Genomic DNA, 22,388 nt, shown 5'->3' on the forward strand with positions numbered 1-22,388 from the left:
ACAAAGATCTCCGTTAAGGACTCAGAAGTTTCGATGATGCCTCTTTCAAAAATCTGGGAAAGGTTCCATTTATTCATGGGGATTTATCCACCTTAAGGTTGCTCAAGAGACCCAATGTCTCCACTGTCTTGACAAGGTCATGCCCTTAAATTAGCATACCGATACACGGATCTCACTCTCCTCCATACTTATCGCCATTGTAAATACTCATCCAGTCCTCATCAGAATAATACAAAAAATATCTCTATCCCTTTCTTTGTTTTTAAGAATTCCCACATGCTTCCTGCCATTAAACACAGCCATCAAAGACGCCTACCGCTCCATCCAACGCCACCCCCCCCCCACCCCGCCACCGCATTTTGGAATGTCAGACAATCAGGCTGTGCTCAGCTGCGTCCTCGGCCCTTAATCTACACTGCAAGACTAATTGACCTTAAGCTCTAACTCCAGTTTCAAGATTGCAGATGACTCCATCGTAAAATTGGTAAATTGGGTTATTGTTTTCATATGTATAGAGGTGCAGTGAAACCTTGTCTTGCATACCATCCATACAAATCAATTCATGACAAACGTGCTTTGAGGTAGTGCAAGGTGAAACAATAACAGAATATCGAATAAAGTGTTACAGTTACAGACAAAGTGCAGTGCAGGTTGACAATGAGGAGCAAGGCCATAACGAGGATATTAATGTCAGTACACCTACTCGCACTGGGGGCCGTCCAATAGTCTTATAACAGCGGAATAGAAGATTTCGTTGAGCCTAGTGTACATGCTTTCAGACTTTTGTGTCTTCTGCCCGATAGGAGGGGGATAAAAGTGAATGTACAGGGGGTGCGGTATTTGAATATGCTGGCTGCTTCACCAAGGCATCAAGAAGTGCAGATAGAGTCCATTGAGGGTAGGCTGGTTTCCGTGATGTGCTGAGGTGTGCCATCAACTCTCTGCATATACTTGCGGTTTCGGGCAGAGTAGTTAACGTCCCAAGCCGTGATGCATCTGGATAGCATATTTTCTGTAGTGTATCGATAAATATTGGTGAGTGTCAAAGGGGACGTGTCCAACTTTTTTAGCCTTCAGACGATGCAGGGGCGCTGGTGAGCTTTCTTAGCCATGGATTCCACGTGGTTGGACCAGGACAAGCCGTTGGTGATATTTAGTCCTACAATCTGGATGCTCTCAACCCGCTCGACCTCAGCACCGTAGATGCAAATAGGAGCATGTGCAGTGCCTCCATCCTGAATTCAATGACCAGCTCGAGTAGGCCGGATATAAAACAACGAGAAAGTGTCATACACGAAGGAGAGAGTGAGCCGAGTGCCCGGTCTCAAACAACAACACAAGTGTCGTCAAAACGAAGGACCTGATAGTGACTTCAGACGGGTGGAGTACATGGCCCTTTCTTTGTCGGTGGTGCTGAGGTGCAGACAGTTGACAGCTTCACGTTGTCCTGGAGCAGCCACGTTGAAGTTTTAAACAAGGAAGCGTATCAACATCTGTACTTCCTCAGAAAGCGAACGAATTCAGCATGTGCCCGATAATTCTTACCAATTCTTACAGATGCGCAATAGAAAGCCTCTCCTCCAGATGCATCAACAATTGGTTTGACAACTGCTCTGCCCAAGGCCGCAAAGGTCTGTCATTACAGAAATCATCGCTGTCCAGGTACCTATTCCTAGTCCACTGAGTCGAACAAAATCCCATAACTATACAGATTAGTCATTTTTTTGGCTTCTTTCTCCCAATGCAGGAGCACATTGATCAGTCAAAAAACATTTCTCTCTCTAACTCAATTCCTCTCTATTTCTCTTCCTATGTCCTTCTTTCCGTCTCTATCTGTGTCATTCACACACGTTCTCCCCCGCCATCACAGACTCTATTTCTTCCTCCGTCTCTTTCTTTCCACTGACATTCTCTCGTTTTGCACATCCTCACAGTTTTAGACCAATCAGGGCCTGCGGTGTTCACTTGTGTCTGTTGTCAAAATGCATGAAGCCGTGTCACGCAGCTGCGATATCAACGTTGCTTCTCCCTCTAAAGATGCAGTCCACCTCACGAAGTGTTTCCAGCGTGTTATCATTTATTGTCTTCCAGATTTCCTGCATTTGCAACGGGATTCGTTCATTTAATTTACATTCTCTCTGTCACTGTCTTTAGCTCCCGCTCTCTGTCTCTGCATCGATCTATCTCTCCCTCCCTCTTTCACAGACACACACAGACACACACACAGACACACACACACACACACACACACACACACACACACACACACACACACACACACACACACACACACCAATCAACCACCCCTCTATCTATCCAATTGTCTGTCACTCCACATGTGTCAAATTAGCCCGCGACTCCGTGCGGCGCCTTCCGCATGGGAAACGAGCAACAGAACAATTTTGGATCTGATCTCTGCTGTGGTTCTGCGAGGTGTGCGGTGAGAGACACCGCCTAAGATTGCACCAGTAATCACCATTCACCACGAACTCTGTGCGCTCTCTGAAGGCTAACGTGAACGTCGTTGGTATTGTGATGTCGTCAGCCTCAGTTAATATTGCCGCGCTGCCCCTTCATTTTGACCAGGATTGAATGTTTCCCCACCCAGTCTCTGCAAGTTGAACGGTTCGCCTGAATGTACATCTGGGGAAGTAGGCAGATAGGCGGGGTGTGGAGGGCGGATCTGGTGGTGAGATGTGGTGCACCCATTGGACTGACATTTACTCCCCGCCCACTCTATCCACGTCACCACCTGCACAAACGGTAGAAGCGGGAACATCCTGGAGGGCGACGGCAGTTGGTTCTGAGGATTCTTACCAAACCCATCGTTTATAACCGAAATGCGAATTCTCGTCCTCTGGATTGTTTGTGGAACTTGTCTGATAGGTAACTGCGCAATAAACAATTCATCTTCTTTCTTGATTCAACGGGGTTTCGACCTGAATTGTGAAAGCCGTCGGTCTGATTCTTACTATTTGAAAATATTTTTCAGACTCGAGTTATGGAGATTCTGTCACTCAGACGGTGTCCTCAGAAGTGAAGACAGAAGGAGAGGATGTGACTTTCAGCTGCAGCTATGATACTACGATGAGTAGCTACAATTTATATTGGTACCGGCAACGGTCAGACTCAAGACCTGAGTTCATACTGAGGAAACATACAGGTGGAGCAGAAGGTAAAGCAGGTTTTGCCAAAATTCGCTTCAACGTCCATTTCCAGAAGGAAAGAAAATTCACCAGCTTGACCATCTCATGGCTGCAGCTGAGCGACTCTGCAGTTTATTACTGCGCCTTCAGCCGCACAGTGATGTAAACCAGTTAAACCCTCGTACATAAACTCCAGCTTCTGTGTTGATGTAGACTTTTCCTTCTGCAGCTGGATACATCTGCACCCTGCGTGTTGTTTGTGGTTTCCCGCCGCCCTGAGAACTCGTCCCAAATTCTTTCAGTTTCCCTCGCCCTCAGTCCATGAGAGCTTCTTCTGTCACTTACTTTCCAATGCCTGTGGTTTGATTCATAACCTCTGCTCTGCCCTGTTGTTATTTTTCTGGGATATATGAATATTTGCATCAGCTGGCCGGCGTCTTCCCTTCGAGGATACTGTTCTGTTTCCAATTCAAGACAGATACACAGAATCTCGGGAAAGTTACCACGCCGATGGAGTCGCCGGAGTACTTCTCAGTTCCTGCGCGACAGCTGGTGGGAATTATCGCAGAAGTCCTTAACATCTCTCTGCTACAATCTGAGATTCCTACCTCCCTTAAGACAATCAGTTTCATCAAGGCCTGGTGTCTGAATAACTGGGGCGAGTCACTCTGACATATGCAATCATGAAGTGCTTTGAGACGCTGGTCATGTCACACATTAAATCCAGCCTCCCAGAAAACCTCGACGAAATGCATTACACTACCTCCGAAACTTGTCCACGGTGGATGACATTTCCCTGGCCCTACACTAATATTTGGAACATCTGGACAACAAAGTCACCTCCGTCAGACCCCTTTTTACTGAATAAATCTCCACCTGTACACCGCAATTGCAAACGTACTCATCTCCAATCTCTTCCACATTGGTGTCTGCAACTTTCTTCCTCCGCAACTGGATCCTTGAATTCTTGACCAACAGACCACAATCAGTAAGGTTAAGAGACAGCGCCTCCCCAGAAATCCCCAGCACACATGGTAAACCGCAAGTCTGCGTTCTCAGAACCTTACTGTTCTCCCTCGACACTCAGGACTCTGTGGTCACAATCGACTTTAACTTCATTTACAAATTCGCGGATTCCACCGCCGCTGTGGCCGAGATCTCAAAGAATGAAGAGGTGGAGTCCATAAATTAGAGATTGGGTCTCGTAGCATCTTGACAAGACAACAACCTCTGCCTCAGTGTCTGAACATTGACGTTTATCGAATTCACGCCTGAATGTTCAGAGCTTCAAATACCCATGTGTAAGTATCGGCAATTTTATTTCCTGCTCCAGCCACGTGGACGCTTTTGACAAGATAGCACACCGGCGCCTCGACTTCTACAGAAGACGGAGGAAATTGGGCATGTCACCATTGACCCTCCCCAGTTTATACAGAGTGTCCACATGAAGCATCCTATCCGGGTGCATGACAGATTGGCTTGGAAACTGCTCGGCCCAAGCCCGCAAAGATTTGCAGAGTTCTGCAGGCAGCCCAGTCAGTCACGAAAACAATCGTCCTCTCCACATAGTGCGTCTACACTTCCCGATGCATCGGGAAAGCAGCCAAGATTTTCAAGTACCCTTCTTCTTCCCCATTCCATCCCATCGGGCAAAAGGTAGAAAAGCTTTATATCAGGTATCGCTGGACTCGAGGACAGCTTCGATACAGCTTACATCCCGGTAAGTTGGCCACGTACCGATCCCTGTGACACTGCAGTTGTTGCAGCATCAGACAGCGGGAGAAGCAGAGCAGGCAGGCATGGAAGGAAGGAAGAAAGAGAGAGACAGAAACTGACAAAGAGACAGGCAGGGTAATGGGTAAAGAGAAAGAGAGAGGGAGAGATGACGATCAATACATAAACGTAGACGGAGGAGAGGGCAAAGTGTGAGAGAAGACACACAAACACAGACACAGAGACAAAGATACACACACACACCCACACACACACACGTACACAACTCAACAAGGGAGAGTGAGAGGAGAGTGGTGAAAGAGAGAGGATGAGGGAGAGAGAGAGAAAGAGAAGGAAAGAGATCCTTTCGACCGAGCAGAGACACTGCGGTGCTGGCGCTCTCAAACATGAGCCAATAACATACCAGGAATACGTCCTTGGGAATCGCTAGGTTGTCAAACGGTCCAGACTTAAATTTAAAAGAGACAGATTGAGAGAGAGAGAGAATAGAACAGGTGGGGGAATAGCCAGACGTCCGATCAAATCTACATCATATTCTGATTGTTGCCTCGCCGTTTCTGTTTTGAATCAAAACCTGATTGGTATGTGTGAACTCTCTCTCTCTCTCTCTCTCTCTCTCTCTCTCTCTCTCTCTCTCTCTCTCTCTCTCTCTCTCACACACACACACACACACACACACACAAACACACAAACACACACACACACACACACACACACACACACACACACACACACACACACAGAGAAAGAACGACAGACAGGGAGCGAGCGGACAGAAATTGAAAACCAAACAAGGAGATGGATCTTCTTTCTTTTCATTGCATTGATCCGCAAAGTTCTAATTCGCCAACCGGTCTTCCAGAAGAGATCGACCACAGTCCATCTTACAAAAAAGTGAAGATGGCCGTTGTTGTGTTCCTCATGTCCCTCACTAATTATATTGGCCGGCTGCCAGTGGAGTCTCCAATAATGTGGACAGTGTGGATCTCTTATTTCCAATACACTCGTAAGCTGTTCAAATATTCTAGTTTGTTCCGGGAACGAGGGCGAAACATTCAGTGACCGAGGAACCTCCCGAAGTAACGGCCGAAGAGACTATAATACTGAACTGAAGGCACTCAGCCGCGGTCTCGGTTTTTTTTTGCTGCAGTCAATATCGTGGGGAAAAGCCGAAATATGCGCTAAAGATCCGTGGGTCAGGAACGGTATCGCCGTCACGAGAATACCGGGACATTTTCTCGGCTGTTCTTCGGAAAGGTAGCAAGAAAGTCAACTTCAGTATCACCGGGGCTCTTACGTCGCTTTTTCAGGGTATCTTTGCGGAATGGGTCACACGGTTGCAGGGTAAAAGTCATCCAGAGAGCGCTCGCCAGGGGCGCACATACCCGCGAGGACATGACATCAATTCAGAGTTTTACTTACTGTCCTGCTCACTGACACATTGGGGCAGCCTATCATGGTGCATCACAGAGTTATTGTAATATTTTATCTGCAATGGAAACTATATATCATTATGCACAGAAATATGTCCACTCGTTACCTTGCTGCAGAGCACTGCTGCATGGGTTTTCAGAACCTCAGCCGAAAAACCTTTTTCTATTCCTTTCCAATTCATGGCATCTTCTTGGAATTTATTTTTGCGTCATCACCACATTTAGCAACCAGACCTTCCCGATTTCACCGGAGCCATTTTCATAAATAGTGAATAGATCGCCTGGCAGTGTTCCTGGGGACACATATCTCGGTGCAGAGATAGGCGTGGCGACAAACAGAACGAAGGGCTGGCTGGCATCGAAGGAAGGAAGGAAGACAGAAGAAAACCGATAGAGAAACAAGAAAGAGGGATATATATATTTATACAGAGAGAGAGTACAGAGACAGACAGAGAGAGATAGAGAGAAATATACATAGAGTATGGGTGAGGGAGGTGTGAGAGAACGAAAAGTCTGAGACAGGAAAGAAATAGTGGGAGAGGGAGGGAGAGGGAGAAATGGAGTTAACGAAATAAAAGAAGAAGAGGGAGAAACAAATTCGTCAGGAAATCTTGACACTGTGTGGGTTCCCAAGGACTTATTCCTTGTGTGGGATTGGCTCATGTGCGGGGAATCAAGCACAGCACTGTGTCAGCCATGGCTAAAAATTCTCTTAATCTCTCTCTCTCTCTCTCTCTCTCTCTCTCTCTCTCTCTCTCATCCTCTCTCTTTCCCCCTCTCTCTGATTCTCCCCTGTTGTGTGTGTGTATCTATGTGTGTGTGTGTGTGTCGATGTGTCTGTGACTGTCCGTCCCACTGCCTGTCTCCTTGTAAGTTTCATTCTCTCCCCTTCGTCCTTTAATCCATCCCTGTCTGCTCTGCTTCTCCCGCTGTCTCTGGCTGCAGCAACTGCAGTGCCGCAGGGATCGGTACGTGAGCAACTTGCCAAAATCTATATAAATAGCTCCGATGTTCACTTGATATGTCTGGTTTCCGTATGCTCCGACCATGCAATATTGGATGGAAAGTAAAATGCAAGAGACTGCAGTGAATTTAGATCGAATTAATACAGGTATGTTGTGGTCAGATGGAACGATAAGTGGTCACGGGACACAAGGGTCCCATGGTTGAATGTTCCTCGTTTCCCGAAATGACAAAGGGAGAAAATGTGAAAAATACCGAACTTGTTCCCTTTGCAGAGAAATTAAACCAAAGATATTGTTCAAATGGTGAAAGATTACAACCACTCTGAAATGCAGCATTTGTGGTCTCCATTTGGGTCAAATGACAAATCTGACAAATTATGTGCTGATTTCATGACGAGGTGGATTGGGAGATCAATAATTCATCTTTGGGCGTACAAGATGTCCGATCAAGAGTCTTAAAACAGCGGGAAGGAAGCTGTCCTTGAGTCTCGCGGTGCGTGCTTTCAATACGTTCAACCTTCTACCCGAGGAAGAAGAGTGGTCCTTGAAAATGCTGGATGCTTTCCCGAGGCAGCGTGAAGTGTAAACGAAGTGAATGGAGGGGAAGATGGTTTTCGTGACGGACTGGGCTGCGATCACAACTTTGCAATTATCTTCGGGCTTGGGCAGAGCAGTTGCAATACAAATCTATGATGCATCCCGATAGGATTCTTTCTATCGAGCCTCTGTATGAACTGGTGAGGGTCATCGGTGACATGCCGAATTTGCGCAGAGAAGTAGAGGCGCTAGTGTGATATCTTCTCCAACGCGTTCACGTAGCTGGAGAGCGAAACATATGTTGCTGAAACTTCCATAAGAGAATTTAAAGCTCTGAACAATCTGCAGCACAGTAGCACTGTTAAAGACGGGTTGAAGTCGATATGGTTTTTTTTCTGACACTGAGGCAGAGGTTGTTGTCTTGGCACGATGACACAAGTCTCTCCATCTCCCTATGTACTCCGTCTCGTCATTGATTGAGATCCAGCTGACGACGGAGATATCAACCGCGAATGTGTAAATGAAGTTAAAGCAGATATTGACCACAGAGTCCTGAGTGTCGAGGGAGAACAGCAAGGTTCTGAGAACGCAGCCTTGTGGGTCACCCTGCTTGTGTGTCTGTGCGTGTGTGGGGGTGGTGGTGGGAGGGGGATGTTGAGGAAGCTTGTCACTTATTCTTACTGATTGCGGTCTGTTGGAAAAGAAGCCAAGGATCCAGTTGCGGAGGTACGAGGTTTCAGACACCAATGTCGAGGAGTTTGGAGATGAGTGCGTTTGGAACTATTGTGTTAAGGCGGAGCTTTAGTCGATATATAGGAGTCTGACGGGGTTGACTGTGTTATCCTGATGCGTCAGATCTTAGTGTAAGGCCATAGAGATGGAATCCGCCGTGGTCCAGTTTCGTCGGCAGCGAAATGCAATGGGTTCGAGGTTGTCTGACAGGCTGGAGTTAATGTGTGACATGACCAGACTCTCGAAGCATTTCGTTATTCAAAATATCAGAGTGACCTCGCCTTGGTCATCTTAACGCAGGTAGAAATCTCAGACTAGAGTAAGGAGATGTTCAGGACTTCTGCGAATACTCCCATCAGCTGGCCCACGCAGGTTCTGAGAACAGGGCCAGTGACCATCCGGGCCGATCACATTTTCGATGTTCGATGTATCTGACCTGAAATGGAAACAAACCAGTGACGCGAATGGAGCACGGCTGAGAGCTGATACTATTCTTCATATATCCCAGAAAAATAAAACCAGGGGAGAACAGATGTTATGAATCAAAAGACTGACATTGCAAACTGAGAGATTGAAAAATCCACAGCGGAAGCTGCACAGACCGAGGCCAAGGGACACTGAAAAAATTTAGGACGAGTTCTTAGGGTGACGGGAAAACCACAAACAGCACGCAGGGTGCTGATTTAGCCATCTGCAGTGGGCAAAGTCGACAACGAAACAGAAGCTGGAGTTTTTGTACGAGCGTTTAACTGGTTTCCATCACTGTGCGGCGGAAGGCGCAGTAATAAACTGCAGAGTCGCTCAGCTGCAGCGATGAGATGGTCAAACTGGTGAATTTTCTTTCCTTGTTGAAATGGCCAGTGAAGCGACTTTGGGCAAAATCTGCTTTATCTTCACGTCCACCTGAAAAGTGGCTCAGTATGAACTCAGGTATTGAGTACGACAGTTGCCGGTACCAATATAAATAGTAGTCGCTCTCTGTAGTATCATAGCTGCAGCTGAAAGTCACCTCCTCTCCTTCTGTCTTCACTTCTGAGGACACCCTCTGAGTGACAGAATCTCCACGACCCAGGTCTGAAAAATATTCAAATAGTAAAGTATTAGACAGACTTTTTCACAATTCAGGTCGAAAACTCGCTGAATCATGAAAGTAGATGAATTGTCTGTTGCGCAATTACCTATCAGACAAGCTCCACAAACAATGCAGAGGACGAGTACTCGCATTTCGGCTGTAAAGGATGGGTTTGCTTATAACCCTCACACCCAACTGCCGTCGCCCTTCAGCATGTCCCTCTTCCACCGTTTGTGCGGGTGGTGGTGTGGAGGTGGTGGGCGTGGAGTGAACGTCAGACCAATGGGAGCACATCCTCTTCTCAGCAGCTCCGCCCTCTATCCACGCCCGCCCGCCTTCTTCCCCAGATGGGACGCAGTCTATGTACTTTTCTGAGAATGGTTCAGCTGAGAGCGGTTGGGGAAAGAACCGACCTTGGTCAATATACCGGGAAGAGCTCGGTGTTGTTAACTGGGGCTGACGACACTGCAATTTCAACGATTGTCAATTTGGCCTTCAGCTAGATGATAGACTGCCTGCTGAAATTTGATAACTGGTTCAATCTGTCTCTGAGGAAGTATGTCTCCCCGAAATCTCGTCGAACTTGCGCTATTAGATCCAAAATAGTTTTGTTGGTCGTTCCTCATTCGAAACGTGCTGCCAGAGGCTTGGGCTAATTTGGCACATCACCTGTGACAGAGAATGGGAGAGACAGAGGAAGGATCGATTAATGTGTGTGTGTGTGTGTGTGTGTGTGTGTGTATGTGTGTGTGTGGTGTTTGTGTGTTTATTTGTGTGTGCGTACGTGTGGGCGTGTGTCTATGTGAGTGTGTCTGTGAACGTCAGAGAGAGAATAAGACAGAGAGAGACAGAGCGAGAATGTGTGAACTCGCTCTCTCACTCTCTGTACCTCACACTTCACACACACACACACACACACACACACACACACACACACACACACACACACACACACACACACACACACACAGAAAGAACGAGAGAGAGGGAGCGTGTTTACAGAAATTGAAAAGCAAGCAACAAGGTGAACAATCTTTCTTTTTGTTGCGCTTGATCAACTCAGTTATGATTTGCCTACCAGTCTTCCAGCAGAGAACCACCACAGCCCTTCTTCCAAAAACTGTAGGTGGCCATTGTTGTGTTCCTCATGTCCCTCGCTAATTATATTGGCCGTGCTGTTCCGGGCATCTCTGATGAAGTGGGTCCCTTATGCCAAAAGCACTTGTAAGCCGTTCATATTTTCTCGCTGATTGCTGGAACGAGGGGAAAATATTCAGTTATCCAGGATCATGCCGAACTGATACTGACGAGAAACTACTGAACTGCATTTACTCGGCGACAGGTGCGATTTTATTTTTGGTGCAGTCAATAAAGTAGGGAAAATCTGTGATACGTGGCTCGGGAACACTATCTCCGTCACGAGAATACGTGAAGAGTTTCTGGGCTTGTTTGCAGCAAGGTCGCAAGAAGGTCACTAAATCATCACCGAGGTTCTCGTGTCGGATTCTGCAGAGAGAGAGAGAGAGAGAGAGAGAGAGAGAGAGAGAGAGAGAGAGAGAGAGAGAGAGAGAGAGAGAGAGAGAGAGAGAGAGAGAGAGAGAGAGAGAGAGAGAGAGAGAGAGAAACAGAGAGAGAGAGAGAGAGAAACATGGAGAGTGCGGGGTTTATAGAAAGAGAGACAAGGAGGGTGAGTGAGGGAAGAAAGAGTGGGAGAGAGAGAGTGAGAGAAGACAGATAACGAACAGTAGTCAGAGAGAGGCTGTGAAGCACCACACAATGTGGTTTGTGTCCAGGAGCTTAACCTCGGAGTTAGCCGCCCATTCTCTGCTTGCGAAACGCCACCAGTCTGACGATGTGTGTTTTCTCTTCAATATCCGTCATCTCTGTTGAATATCTGGAAAGGTTTTGCATTTTAACATGAAGACAGATGGCATGTGTTCCCGTGTCACTTACTGATTATATTAGCCGTGCTGCCATGTGAGTCCCTACTTATTCGGCCACTCTGTGGTCTGTGTGTATTATGCACTTCTGGGTGTTCACATATGCTGTGGTTTGTTTCGGCTACGAACGGGAAAGATTCGGTCAGCCAGGATCCGGTTGAATTAATGGTTATGGAAGGACAGACATAATGCTGAATTGTTCTTACCCGAAGGAGAGTGCAAAGGTTTTGTGGTACATTCAGCATTGCGGGGAATCTCCAAAATATATGCAGCTGGAAAATGATAGAATGGTTTCCAGAGAGTCCAGGCAGTTTTTCCGCGGAGATGCAGAAGGATCACAACAGTGTTTATTTAAATACCTCCAGGGACCTTCTGTCGGAATCCTCCGCGTATCTCTGTGCCATGGAGCCCAAACTGTTGCAGGAGATGTCGGATCCGGAGAAATCCTGCCCTGGGTGTTGCAAAGGTCCGTCCGTAGAGGGCGTCCTTAGCCAAATATGCGTGTTCTCATTCTCTCTCTCTCTCTGTGTCTCTCTCTCTCTGTCTCTCTATCTCTCTCTCTCTCTCTCACACACACACACAAACAAACTCATACGTACACACAGACGCATACGCACACACACACACAAAAGGAGAGAAGGAGCGAGTGAGGATCGAGATCGAAAAGGAGGCCGAAAGATGAACTGCCCTTTCTGATTATCGCCCGAATCTGTTTAGATATGTTTAGTCCATCAATGCTCCAGAAAAGAACCACACAAAGGCATCTCCCAGAAAGTTAGGGGTGCCGTTGATATGATTTACACGACAATATCAGTGTTAACCTCTTGAAAATAATATGTATTCGTTCAAATTACCTTCAGGTCGGTGGCCATTTGATTTTCTGATGCTCAATGCATCTAAAGACTGTTAATATATTCTGTGTTTCGTTGCAGAAACAAATGGGAAAGATTCAGTTACCAGGAACATCCCGAGCTCACGGCGAGGAAGGATAGACTACAATACTAAATTGCAGCTACTCAGCGATGGCTGGATATTTGTTTGGTCCAGTGGCTAACGTTGGGATAAGCCGCGATGTGCACTGCAGATGGTTCAGATTCAGTAACAGTACCTCAGTCTCCAGAATTCTCGGAGAATTTCTCGGCTGCTGTCAGAAAGACAGAAAAATGGTTTATTTAATTAACACCACGGCTGTTGTTTCGGGCTCCGCAGTGTAGCTCCTTGCCATGGGGTTACACTGTGGCAGGGAGGAGTCAATCCGAGTGATACCGGCTGCGCTTGTCAGAGCGATCTCTCACTCCGGAAAACGGGACAACCATTCCAACGGAGGCACGTGTTCAGAAACATAACTTTCACCTGCATAAATCGACATGATGATCAAGTAAAAACTTACCTTGTTTGTAAATTTGGAAATAAAATGAAGACGGAGAGGGAATGTCTGAGTTGAATCGCTTGGCGCTGATAAAGACAGTGGGAGAAGGAAGGTGGAGTGAGATTTTCTGATGGCTAGATTGAGGGTGATAAAGAGAGGGGCGGTGGAGGGAGGAGAGAGTGAGATGCCGTGAGAGAAGAAAGGAGAGATATAATGGACGCAGGCGTGAGAGAGCAGAGAAAGGAGGGGCGAGGGGAAGAAATAAAGAGAATGAAGAGAGAGAAATAGAGAGAGATAGGCAGATAGATCGATCGATATTCAGGCAGAGATAGATCAATCAATAGATAGAGATTGACATGATAGCTTGATAGTAAGAAAGAAAGGAAGGAAGGAAGATTGATAGATAGATAGATAGAGAGATATAGAGAGAGTGAGAGCGAAAGAATATGAGCCATAGCTTACATTGACCGAATTTCCCATAGGCCAAGCATTCAAATGTCGGCCAATCCTCTACCGACATGACGTCCTTCGGTCCTCCCACACAACGATGAGCGCTCCTCATCTGAATTCAATCTCTCATATTCGTCATCCGTCATGTATTGGCCAATTCTGATTGCCATACACAAAGTCTCTATGGATCCCACGTGCCTTAATCTTCTGGATCAAAATGAACACGAGAAACCCATCGGGTGCTTTCTCAGGTTCATGTAGACAAAGGGCACTGACCAACCCTCATCATTCATCTTCGTCCTCAGTAACTCAATGAATAATGATGGAAGATTCCTCCCGCACGAAGCCGAGATGAGAGTAGATCTCATCCCAAAGTATCTTCTGCAATAATATCCCGATCACTGATCTGAGGCTCATCGGTCTATATTTTCCTGTTTTTTATTCTTCTTGATTATCCATCTTAGACTGAGGAACAACACGGACTATTTTTCAGTCGTGTGGAATCTCAGCCTGTAAATACAGAGGATACAAAGATTTCCCTTTAGGTCTCAGAAGTCTCCGATCTTGCCTCTTTCAACAATCTGGGAAAGGCTTCATCTATCCATGGGGATTTATCCACCTTAAAATTCCGCAAGAGACCCAACGTCTCCTCCTTCTTGATAAGGACCTGCCTTAAAAATTAGCACACCATACACTGACCTCACTCTCCTCCATGCTTGTCGCCATGGTAAATTCAAGTCCAGTTCTCCTCAGAATATTAAAACACTCTATTCCTCTGTTTGTTTTCACTAATTCCCACATACATAGAGCCATTACAGATAAAAATCAGAGACACCTACCGGTGACTCACCCACCCTCAGTTTGGAAAATCAGAGCATCAGGCTGTGCTCAGCTGCGTCCTGAGACCCTTAATCAACACTCTAATATATTCATGACGGTGTTGCCATTGTTGTCTGTAACAGTAGTAAGTTTACGGAAAACTCCACGGTGAAATTGGTAAATTGGTTTGTTATTGTCACATGTACTGAGGTGCAGTGAACCCATGTCTTGCATACCATACATACATATCAATTCGTAGCAACAGTGCGTTGGGGAAGTGCAAGGTAAATCAATAACAGAATATCGAATAAAATGTTACAGTTAAAGGCAATGTGCTGTGTATGTGGAAAATGAGCTGCAAGTTCATAACGAGGAATCTAATGTCAAGAATCCACGTCATACCAGGGGACCGTTCAATTGTCTTAAAACAGCGGGATAGAAGCTGTTGCTGAGCATGGTGGTACGTGCTTTCAGACTTTTGTATATTCTGCCTGTTGCGAGGAGAATGAGAGAGAATGTCCAAGGGATGGGATATTTGATTATGCTGGCTGATTTACGGAGGCCGCGAGAAGTGTAGAGAGCGTCCATTGAGGGGAGGCTGTTTTCCGTAATGGTATGAGGTGTACCCACACGTTTCCTACGGTCTCGGGCAGAGTAGTTGCCGTAGTAAGCTGTGATGCATCTGGATAGGATGCTCTCTGTGGTGCATCGATAAAAAATGGTGATGGTCAAAGGAGACGTGTCCAATATATTTAGCCGCCTGAGGAAGTAGAGGCGCTGGTGACCTTTCTTGGCCATGGCATCCACGTGGCTGAACCAGGTCAGTCGACTGGTAATGATCACTAACCCTAACCTCTCTACTTCCTCAGAAGGCGAAGAAATTCAGCATGTCCCCGAAAACTCTTACCAATTCTTACAGATGCGCAACAGAAAGCCTCCGATCCAGAGGCATCACAACTTGGTTTGGCAACGGCTCTGCCAAACACCGCAAGTAATTGCCGAGAAGTATCTTTGGAATGATCCGACTGGATGGAATGCCAACATTAATTGAGCACTTTAAAACAGGGATTAGTTGCCATTTTCGGATCAGAGCTTCGAAACAGCGCGGCCCAGATATCCAAGTACAAATAATTGGGATGGGATGCCTGTTGTAAAATACCCAATTTTGCCGATGATACAAAGCTATGTAAGTATGTCAGTAGTGAGGAAGGAGATAAGGCTGCAATAATGGAAAGCTTCGCTATCCAGGCAGCTATTCCTATTCTACACTGTCGAAAAGAACAGAACTATCCAGATGAGTCACGTTTTTGGGCGTCTTTCTACACCATCGTGTGGATCTGTACGTGTACATTTAGCAGTCAAAAGGCATTTCTCTCTCCAACTATATTTCTCTCTCTATGTCTGTCTCTCCCTCTCTTTCTGTCTCACTAACACACGTTCTCTCTCTCTGTCACAATCTCTTCTCCGTCCTCCGTCTCTTTCCTTTCACTTACATTCTCTGTTTTCAAACCTCCTCTCAGTCCTGGACCAATCAGGCTGCGGTGTTCACTTGTGTTTATTGTCAAAATGCATGAAGCCGTGACATGGAGCTGCAACACGAACGCTGCTTTTACTTCCAAAGATGCAGTCCACTCAACGAAGTATTTCCAGAAGTGTTTTTGTTTATGTTAGTCGAAATTTCCTGCATTTGCAGCGGTGTGCTTTTTTTATAATTTACATTCTTTCTCTCTCTGTCTCTCTCTCTCTCTGTCTTTCTCTCCATCTCTCTCTCTCCCTCTCTCTTTCACTGACACACACAGCCACATATAGACAGACAGACAGACTGACACACACACACACACACACACACACACACACACACACACACACACACACAAACACACACACACACACACACACACACATACAAAACACACCAGTCTACCCTCCCTCTATCTCTCTCATTCTCTGTCACTCTTTATGTGCTCAATCAGCCCACGTTTCTCTCCAGCGGGACGAACGAGCAACAGAACAATTTTGGATCTGATCCTTCGCCAAGGTTCGACAGGGATGGCCTGGTGATTTACTTCCTCAGAGAGAGAGCTTGAATCAGTAATCACGTTTCACCAGGCAGACTGTGTGCTCGCTGAAGGCTAAATTCTCCATCACTGATACTGCGATGTTGGCAGCCTTAGTTAATAGTGCCGAGCTGTCCTCGGAATATTGACTAAGGCTGATTCTTTCCCCAACCAGTGTCTGCAATTTGAACCGTTCTCATAGAAGTACATCGCCTGTGTCCCTTTTTGGGAAGTATGCCTGTAGGTGGTGTGTGGAGGGCGGAGCTGGTGGGAAGATCAAATGCTCTCATTGGTCTGACATTCATTCCCCGCCCACCACCTGCCTGCCACCACCCGCACAAAAGGTAAAAGCAGGAACGTCCTGAAGAGCGACGGCAGCTGGTTGTGAGGGTTACAATCAAACCCACCCTTTATAGCCGAAATGCACATACTTGCCCTCTGGGTTGTTTGTGGAACTTGTCTGACAGGTAATTGTACAACAGACAATTCAGCTACTTTCTTGATTCATGCGGTTTCGGCCTGAACTGTGAAAGCCGTCGGTCTAATCTCTTACTATTTGAACATATTTTTCAGACCCCAGTCATGGAGATTCTGTCACTCAGACGGTGTCCTCAGAAGTGAAGACAGAAGGAGAGGAGGTGACTTTCAGCTGCATCTATGATACTACAGCGAGCGACTACTCTGTATATTGGTACCGGCAACGGTCAGACACAAGACCTGAGTTCATACTGCGTGAAGGTTCAAGTGGAGCTGAAAATGCAGATTTTGCCCAAACTCGCTTCGCCGGCCACCTCAAGATGGAAAGTAAATTCACCAGTTTGAACATCGCATCTCTGCAGCTGAGAGACTCTGCAGTTTATTACTGCGTCTTCCGCCGCACAGTGATGTAAACCAGTTAAACGCTCATACAGAAACTCCAGCTCTGCGTAGATGTCGACTTTGCCCGAAGCCGCTGGATACATCTGCACCGTGCGTATTGTTTGTGGTTTCCCGCCACCCTGAGAACTCGTCCCTAATTTTGCCAGTTTCCCTCGCCCTCGGTCTGTGCAGCTTCCCCTGTGGCTTTACTGTCACTAACTTTCCAATGTCTGTCTTTTGATTCCTAAGCTCTGCTCTCCCATGGTTTTATTTTATGGGAGATATGAATGAATGCATCAGCTGGCCGCTGTGTTCCCTTCGCGGTAACTGGTCTGTTTGCAATTCAAGTCACAGACATCGAACCTCTCGACAGTGACGGGCGCCGAAGGAGTCCTCGTCCTTGTTTTCAGATACTCTGCGGACAAGCAGGTGGAGGTTTTCACAGAAGTCCTTAACAACTCCATACTCCAATTTTGGAATCCTACCTGCTTTAAGACAACTTGGGCGCCGTCACTTTGACATCCAGAATCATGAAGTTCTTCGACAGTCTGGTCATGTCACACATTAACTCCAGCCTCCCAGACAACCTCGACCCACTGCATTTCGCTACTGCCGAAACTGGTCCACGGCTACTGCCATCTCCCTGGCCCTACGCTATCTGGCACATCTGGATAACAAGGCAACCTCCGTCACACTCCTATTTATTGACTAAATCCTCGCCGTTAACACCATAATCCAAACGCACTTATCTCCAAACTCCTCGACACTGGTGTCTGCAGCCTGCTTCCTCCACAAGTGGATCCTTGCCTTCTTCACCACAGACCGCAATCAGTATGGATAAGCGACAGCACCTCCTCAATAACGCTCAACACACACGGTAACCTACATGGCTGCGTTCTCAGAACGTTGCTGATTTCCCTCAACACTATGGACTCTGTGGTCAAAATCTGCTGTAACTTCATTTACACGTTCACGGATGACACAATCGTCGTCGGCCGGACAGCAAACAATGACGAGTGGGAGCCCATGAAGGAGATGGAGCGTCTCGTGAAATCGTGTAAAGAAAACAACCTCTGCCTCAGTGTCAGAAAAAAGAAGCTCATCGACATTACGCCCGTCTGTAACAGTCTGCTGTGGTGCAGATTGTTCAGGGCTTCAACTTCCTTGGTGTAAGTATCGGCAACATTTCTTCCCGCTACAGCCACGGGGACAGTTTGGACAAGATAGCACACAACCGCCTCTACTTCTCTAGAAGACTAAGGAAAGAAAATACAACGTAGAACATAGATCACTACAGCACAGTAAAGGCCCTTCGGCCCCCAATGTTGTGCCGACATTTTAGCCTGGTCTATCAAACCCTTCGCTCCCACCTAGTCCCCATCTCTCTATAATTCATGTGTCTATCTATGTGTCTCGTAATTGTCCCGAAAATAGCTGCCTCCACAACCTTTGCAGGCATTGCGTTCCAGGCACCCACCACTCTCTGTGTGAAAAACGTACCCTTGACACCCCCTGATACCTTCCTCCAATCACGTTAAAATTATGTCCCCTCGTGTTAGCCATTATTGCACTGGGAAAAAATCTCTGACTGTCATTCGGCATTCTCCGATGATCTTCACCAGTTTATACAGACGCATGAGAGAAAGCATCTTCACCGGATACATCATACATGGCATGCGAACTGCTCCGTCCAAGCCGTCAAACAATTGCGCAGTTGTGAACGCAGCTCAGTCCGTCACAAAACAAAGCACCTCTCCACTGACTCTGCCTACACTTCCAGATGCCTCTAGAAACCAGCCAAAATATTCGAATACCCTTCTTCTTCTCCATACCACCCCTTCGGTCAGACGATAGAGAAGCTTGACAACACTTACCGCTGGACTCCAGGACAGCTTCCATCCCGCTCTTTAAACTCTTGAACAGACTTCTTATCGGCTGAAAGAAGAACTTTTGACTCCCGACCCACCCCGTTATGGAGTCAGCACTTTATTGGTCAGTCCTGCACTTGCATTTTCGGGGCATATGGAAACCAGACCTTTCAAGTAAACATCGGAGCAATTTATATAAATAGTGGGAAGTTGGCCACGTACCGATCCCTGTGGCACTGAAGTTGTTGCTGCCAGAGGGCGGCCAGAGAAGCAGAGCAGACAGGAATAGAATACAGGAAGAAGGGGAGAGAAAGAAACTGGCAAGGAGACAGGCAGGGGAGGGAGAACGAGTAAGACAGAGAGAGAGAGAGAGAGAACCCAGATAGTGATGAAAATACATAAACGCAGATTAGAAGGGTAAATGAGAGAGAAGACACACAAACAAACACACACACGCACACACGCACACACACACAAACACACATACAGACACAGATACACACACACAAAACAAGGGAGAATGAGAGAAAGAGAGCGGGAAGAGAGCGGATGAGAGAGAGAGAGAGAGAGAGAGAGAGAGAGAGAGAGAGAGAGAGAGAGAGAGAGAGAGAGAGAGAACTTTTATCCATGGCTGACACAATGCGATGCTTGAGCCCTCAAACATGAGCCAATTCCACACAGGAATAAGTTATTGGGATCCCAGACAATGATAAACTTCCCTGACTTGAATTTAAGAGAGACAGATCGAAAGATTGTGAAGAGTACAGGTGGGGGAATAAGCAGACTTGGAACCTGAACCACATCACATTCAGAGAAAGAACGAAAGAGAGGGAGTGAGAGGGACAGTAATTGAAAAGCGAGCAAGGGGATGAATGTTCTTTCTTTTTGTTGCACTGATCTGCTCAGTTCTGATTCGCCAACCAGTCCTCCAGCAGAGAACCACCACAGCCCATCTTACAAAATGTGAAGGGGACGCTGTTGCGTTCCACATGTTCCTCACGAGATAGATAGGGCGGGCTGCCCGGGGAGTCTCTGATTAAGTGGCCTGTGTGGGCCTCTTATGCTTAATGCATTCGTAGTCTGGTCATATATTCTTGTTTGTTGCGGGAACGAGGGGAAAACATTCAAAGACCCAGGAACCTCTTTGCCCAACGGTTGATGATGGGCAGACTATAATTCTCAACTGTAGTTACTCGGCGACGGGCTAGATTTATTTTTCGCTGCAGTCATTTTTGTGGGGAGAAGCCGAGAGATGCGCTGAAGATCCGTGGCTCAGGAAGAGTATCTCTGTCACGAGAATACCCGGAGAGTTTCTCGGCTGCTTTGCAGCAAGTTTGCATCAAGGTCCACTGAAGTATCACGGAAACAAACAAGAGAGAAAGAGCGGGAGAGAGAGAGAGAGAGAGAGAGAGAGAGAGAGAGAGAGAGAGAGAGAGAGAGAGAGAGAGAGAGAGAGAGAGAGTGAGAGAGAGAGAGAGAGAGAGAGAGAGACGGAGGGGGAGGGAGAGACAAAGAGCGATAGAGAGAGGGGAAAGAGAAACAGTGAGTGAGAGGGAGAGGGAAGGAGTGATATAGGGAAGATGGTGAGAGAGAGAGAGGGATGTAGAGAGAGCGAAGGTGGTGAGAGGAAAGAAGGAGAGGGAGAGACACATTTAGGAATGCTTATCCCTGTGTGGGTTCCCAAGGACATTCCTGGTATGGGATTGGCTCATGCTTGAGGGCTCAAGCAGAAAGCTGTGTCAGCCATGGCTAAAAATTCTCTCTCTCTGATCCCCTCTCTCTCTCATTGTCCCATGATTAGTGCGTGCGTGCGTGTGTGTGTGTGTGTGTGTGTGTGTGTGTGTGTGTGTGTGCCTGTGTGCTTTTGTGTGTGTGTCGGTGTATGTGTGTTTTGCTGTGTCTGTGTGTCTGCGTGTCCGTGCATGTGTGCGTCAGCGTGTGTACCTGCCTGTGTCTGCGTATGTTTCTGTGTCTTCTATCTCACTTTACCTGTCCTGCATCTGTGTGTATGTATTCTTATCACTGTGTGCGTCACTATCTCCCTCTTCCTCTTTCTCTTTCCCCGATCCCCTTATTCCTTCCTTCTGTCCCTGTCTGCTCTGCTTCTCCCGCTGTCTCTGGCTGCAAAAGATGCAGTGCCACAAGGATCGGTAAGTGGCCAACGTTCCACAATTTATTTTAATAGCTCCGATGTTCACTTGAAAGGTATGGTCCCAGATGCTCCGACCACGCAATATTGCAGAGAGAGTAAATGGCAAGAGACTGCAGTGAATTTCAATCGAATGAATGTAGGCTTGTCGGCATCAGAGCGACAGATAACTTGTGAATGGACACAAGGAACCCATGGTGGGATGTTGTTCGGTTGGCGAAAAGACAAATGGAGAAAAATGGGAATAATTCCGAATTTGTTGGCATTGCAGGGAAATTAAACCAAACGTAAAGTTCAAATGGCAAAAGATTACAACAACTCTGAAGTGCAGCAAGTTCAGGGTGTCCATTTGGGTCACGCTGCATGTAAAGTAATTGGTTCATTATTTTCACAGATACCGAGATGCAGGGGAAAGCTTTGGTTTGCGTGGTGCTGCCCAGACAGATCATTCGTAACACAAGTAAATTCGCTTAGCAAAAAGGTAAAGAAAGACTGAATGAAGAACACGGTGTTACAGCATCAGAGGAAGTGCAGGTCTGACAAATAAAGTGCTGAATCCATGACAAGGTGGATTGGGAGATCCATAACACCTCATTGAGCGGAAAAGATGTCCGTTCAAGAGACAAAAGAGCGGGATGGAAACTGTCCTTGAATCCAACGGTAAGTGCGGCGAAGCTTTTCTACATTCTGCCCGATGGGATGGCATGGAGAAGGAGAGTGGTCCTTGAAAATGCTGGATGCTTTCCCGAGGGAGCGTGAAGTGTAGACGGAATCAATGGAGGGGAAGATGGTTTCCGTGACGGGCTAGGCTGCGATCACAACTGTGCAATTACTTGCGGGCTTGGGCAGAGCAGTTGCAATGCAAATCTATGATGCATCCGGAAAGGATGCTTCCTGTAGAGAGTCTGTATAAACTCGTGAGGGTCAGCGGTGACATGCCAAATTTGCTCAGTCTTCTGGAGAAGTAGAGACGCTGGTGTGCTATCTTATGCAAAGCGTTCCCGTGGCTGGAACATGAAAAATGTTGCCGATACTTACACCAAGGAATTTGAAGCTGTGAACAATTTGCACCACATCAGCACTGATATAGAGGGGCGTGATGTCGAAAACCTTCTTTTACCTGACACTGAGACAGAGGTTGTTGCCTTGACTCTCCATCCCCTTCATGGACTCCTTCCCGTCATTGTTTGAGATCCAGCCGACGACTGTGTTGTCATCCGCTAACTTGCGAATGAAGTCGAACCAGATTCTGACCACAG

The 22,388-nt window shown here is 46.9% G+C and overlaps 2 gene segments (V, D, J or C); both read left to right on the top strand.

Moving 5' to 3' along the window:
• Positions 1 to 2,840: 2,840 nt before the first annotated feature.
• LOC127576438 (T cell receptor alpha variable 38-1-like) lies at positions 2,841 to 3,312 on the top strand. The segment is given in 2 exon segments: positions 2,841 to 2,886; positions 2,993 to 3,312. Coding segments are annotated over 2 exon segments (366 nt in total).
• A 13,363-nt stretch (positions 3,313 to 16,675) lies between these two features.
• Positions 16,676 to 17,144, top strand: LOC127576439 (T cell receptor alpha variable 38-2/delta variable 8-like). The segment is given in 2 exon segments: positions 16,676 to 16,721; positions 16,828 to 17,144. Coding segments are annotated over 2 exon segments (363 nt in total).
• Positions 17,145 to 22,388: the final 5,244 nt, after the last annotated feature.

The sequence above is a fragment of the Pristis pectinata genome, chromosome 12 (assembly GCF_009764475.1).
Source record: "Pristis pectinata isolate sPriPec2 chromosome 12, sPriPec2.1.pri, whole genome shotgun sequence".
Classification (NCBI taxonomy): domain Eukaryota; kingdom Metazoa; phylum Chordata; class Chondrichthyes; order Rhinopristiformes; family Pristidae; genus Pristis; species Pristis pectinata.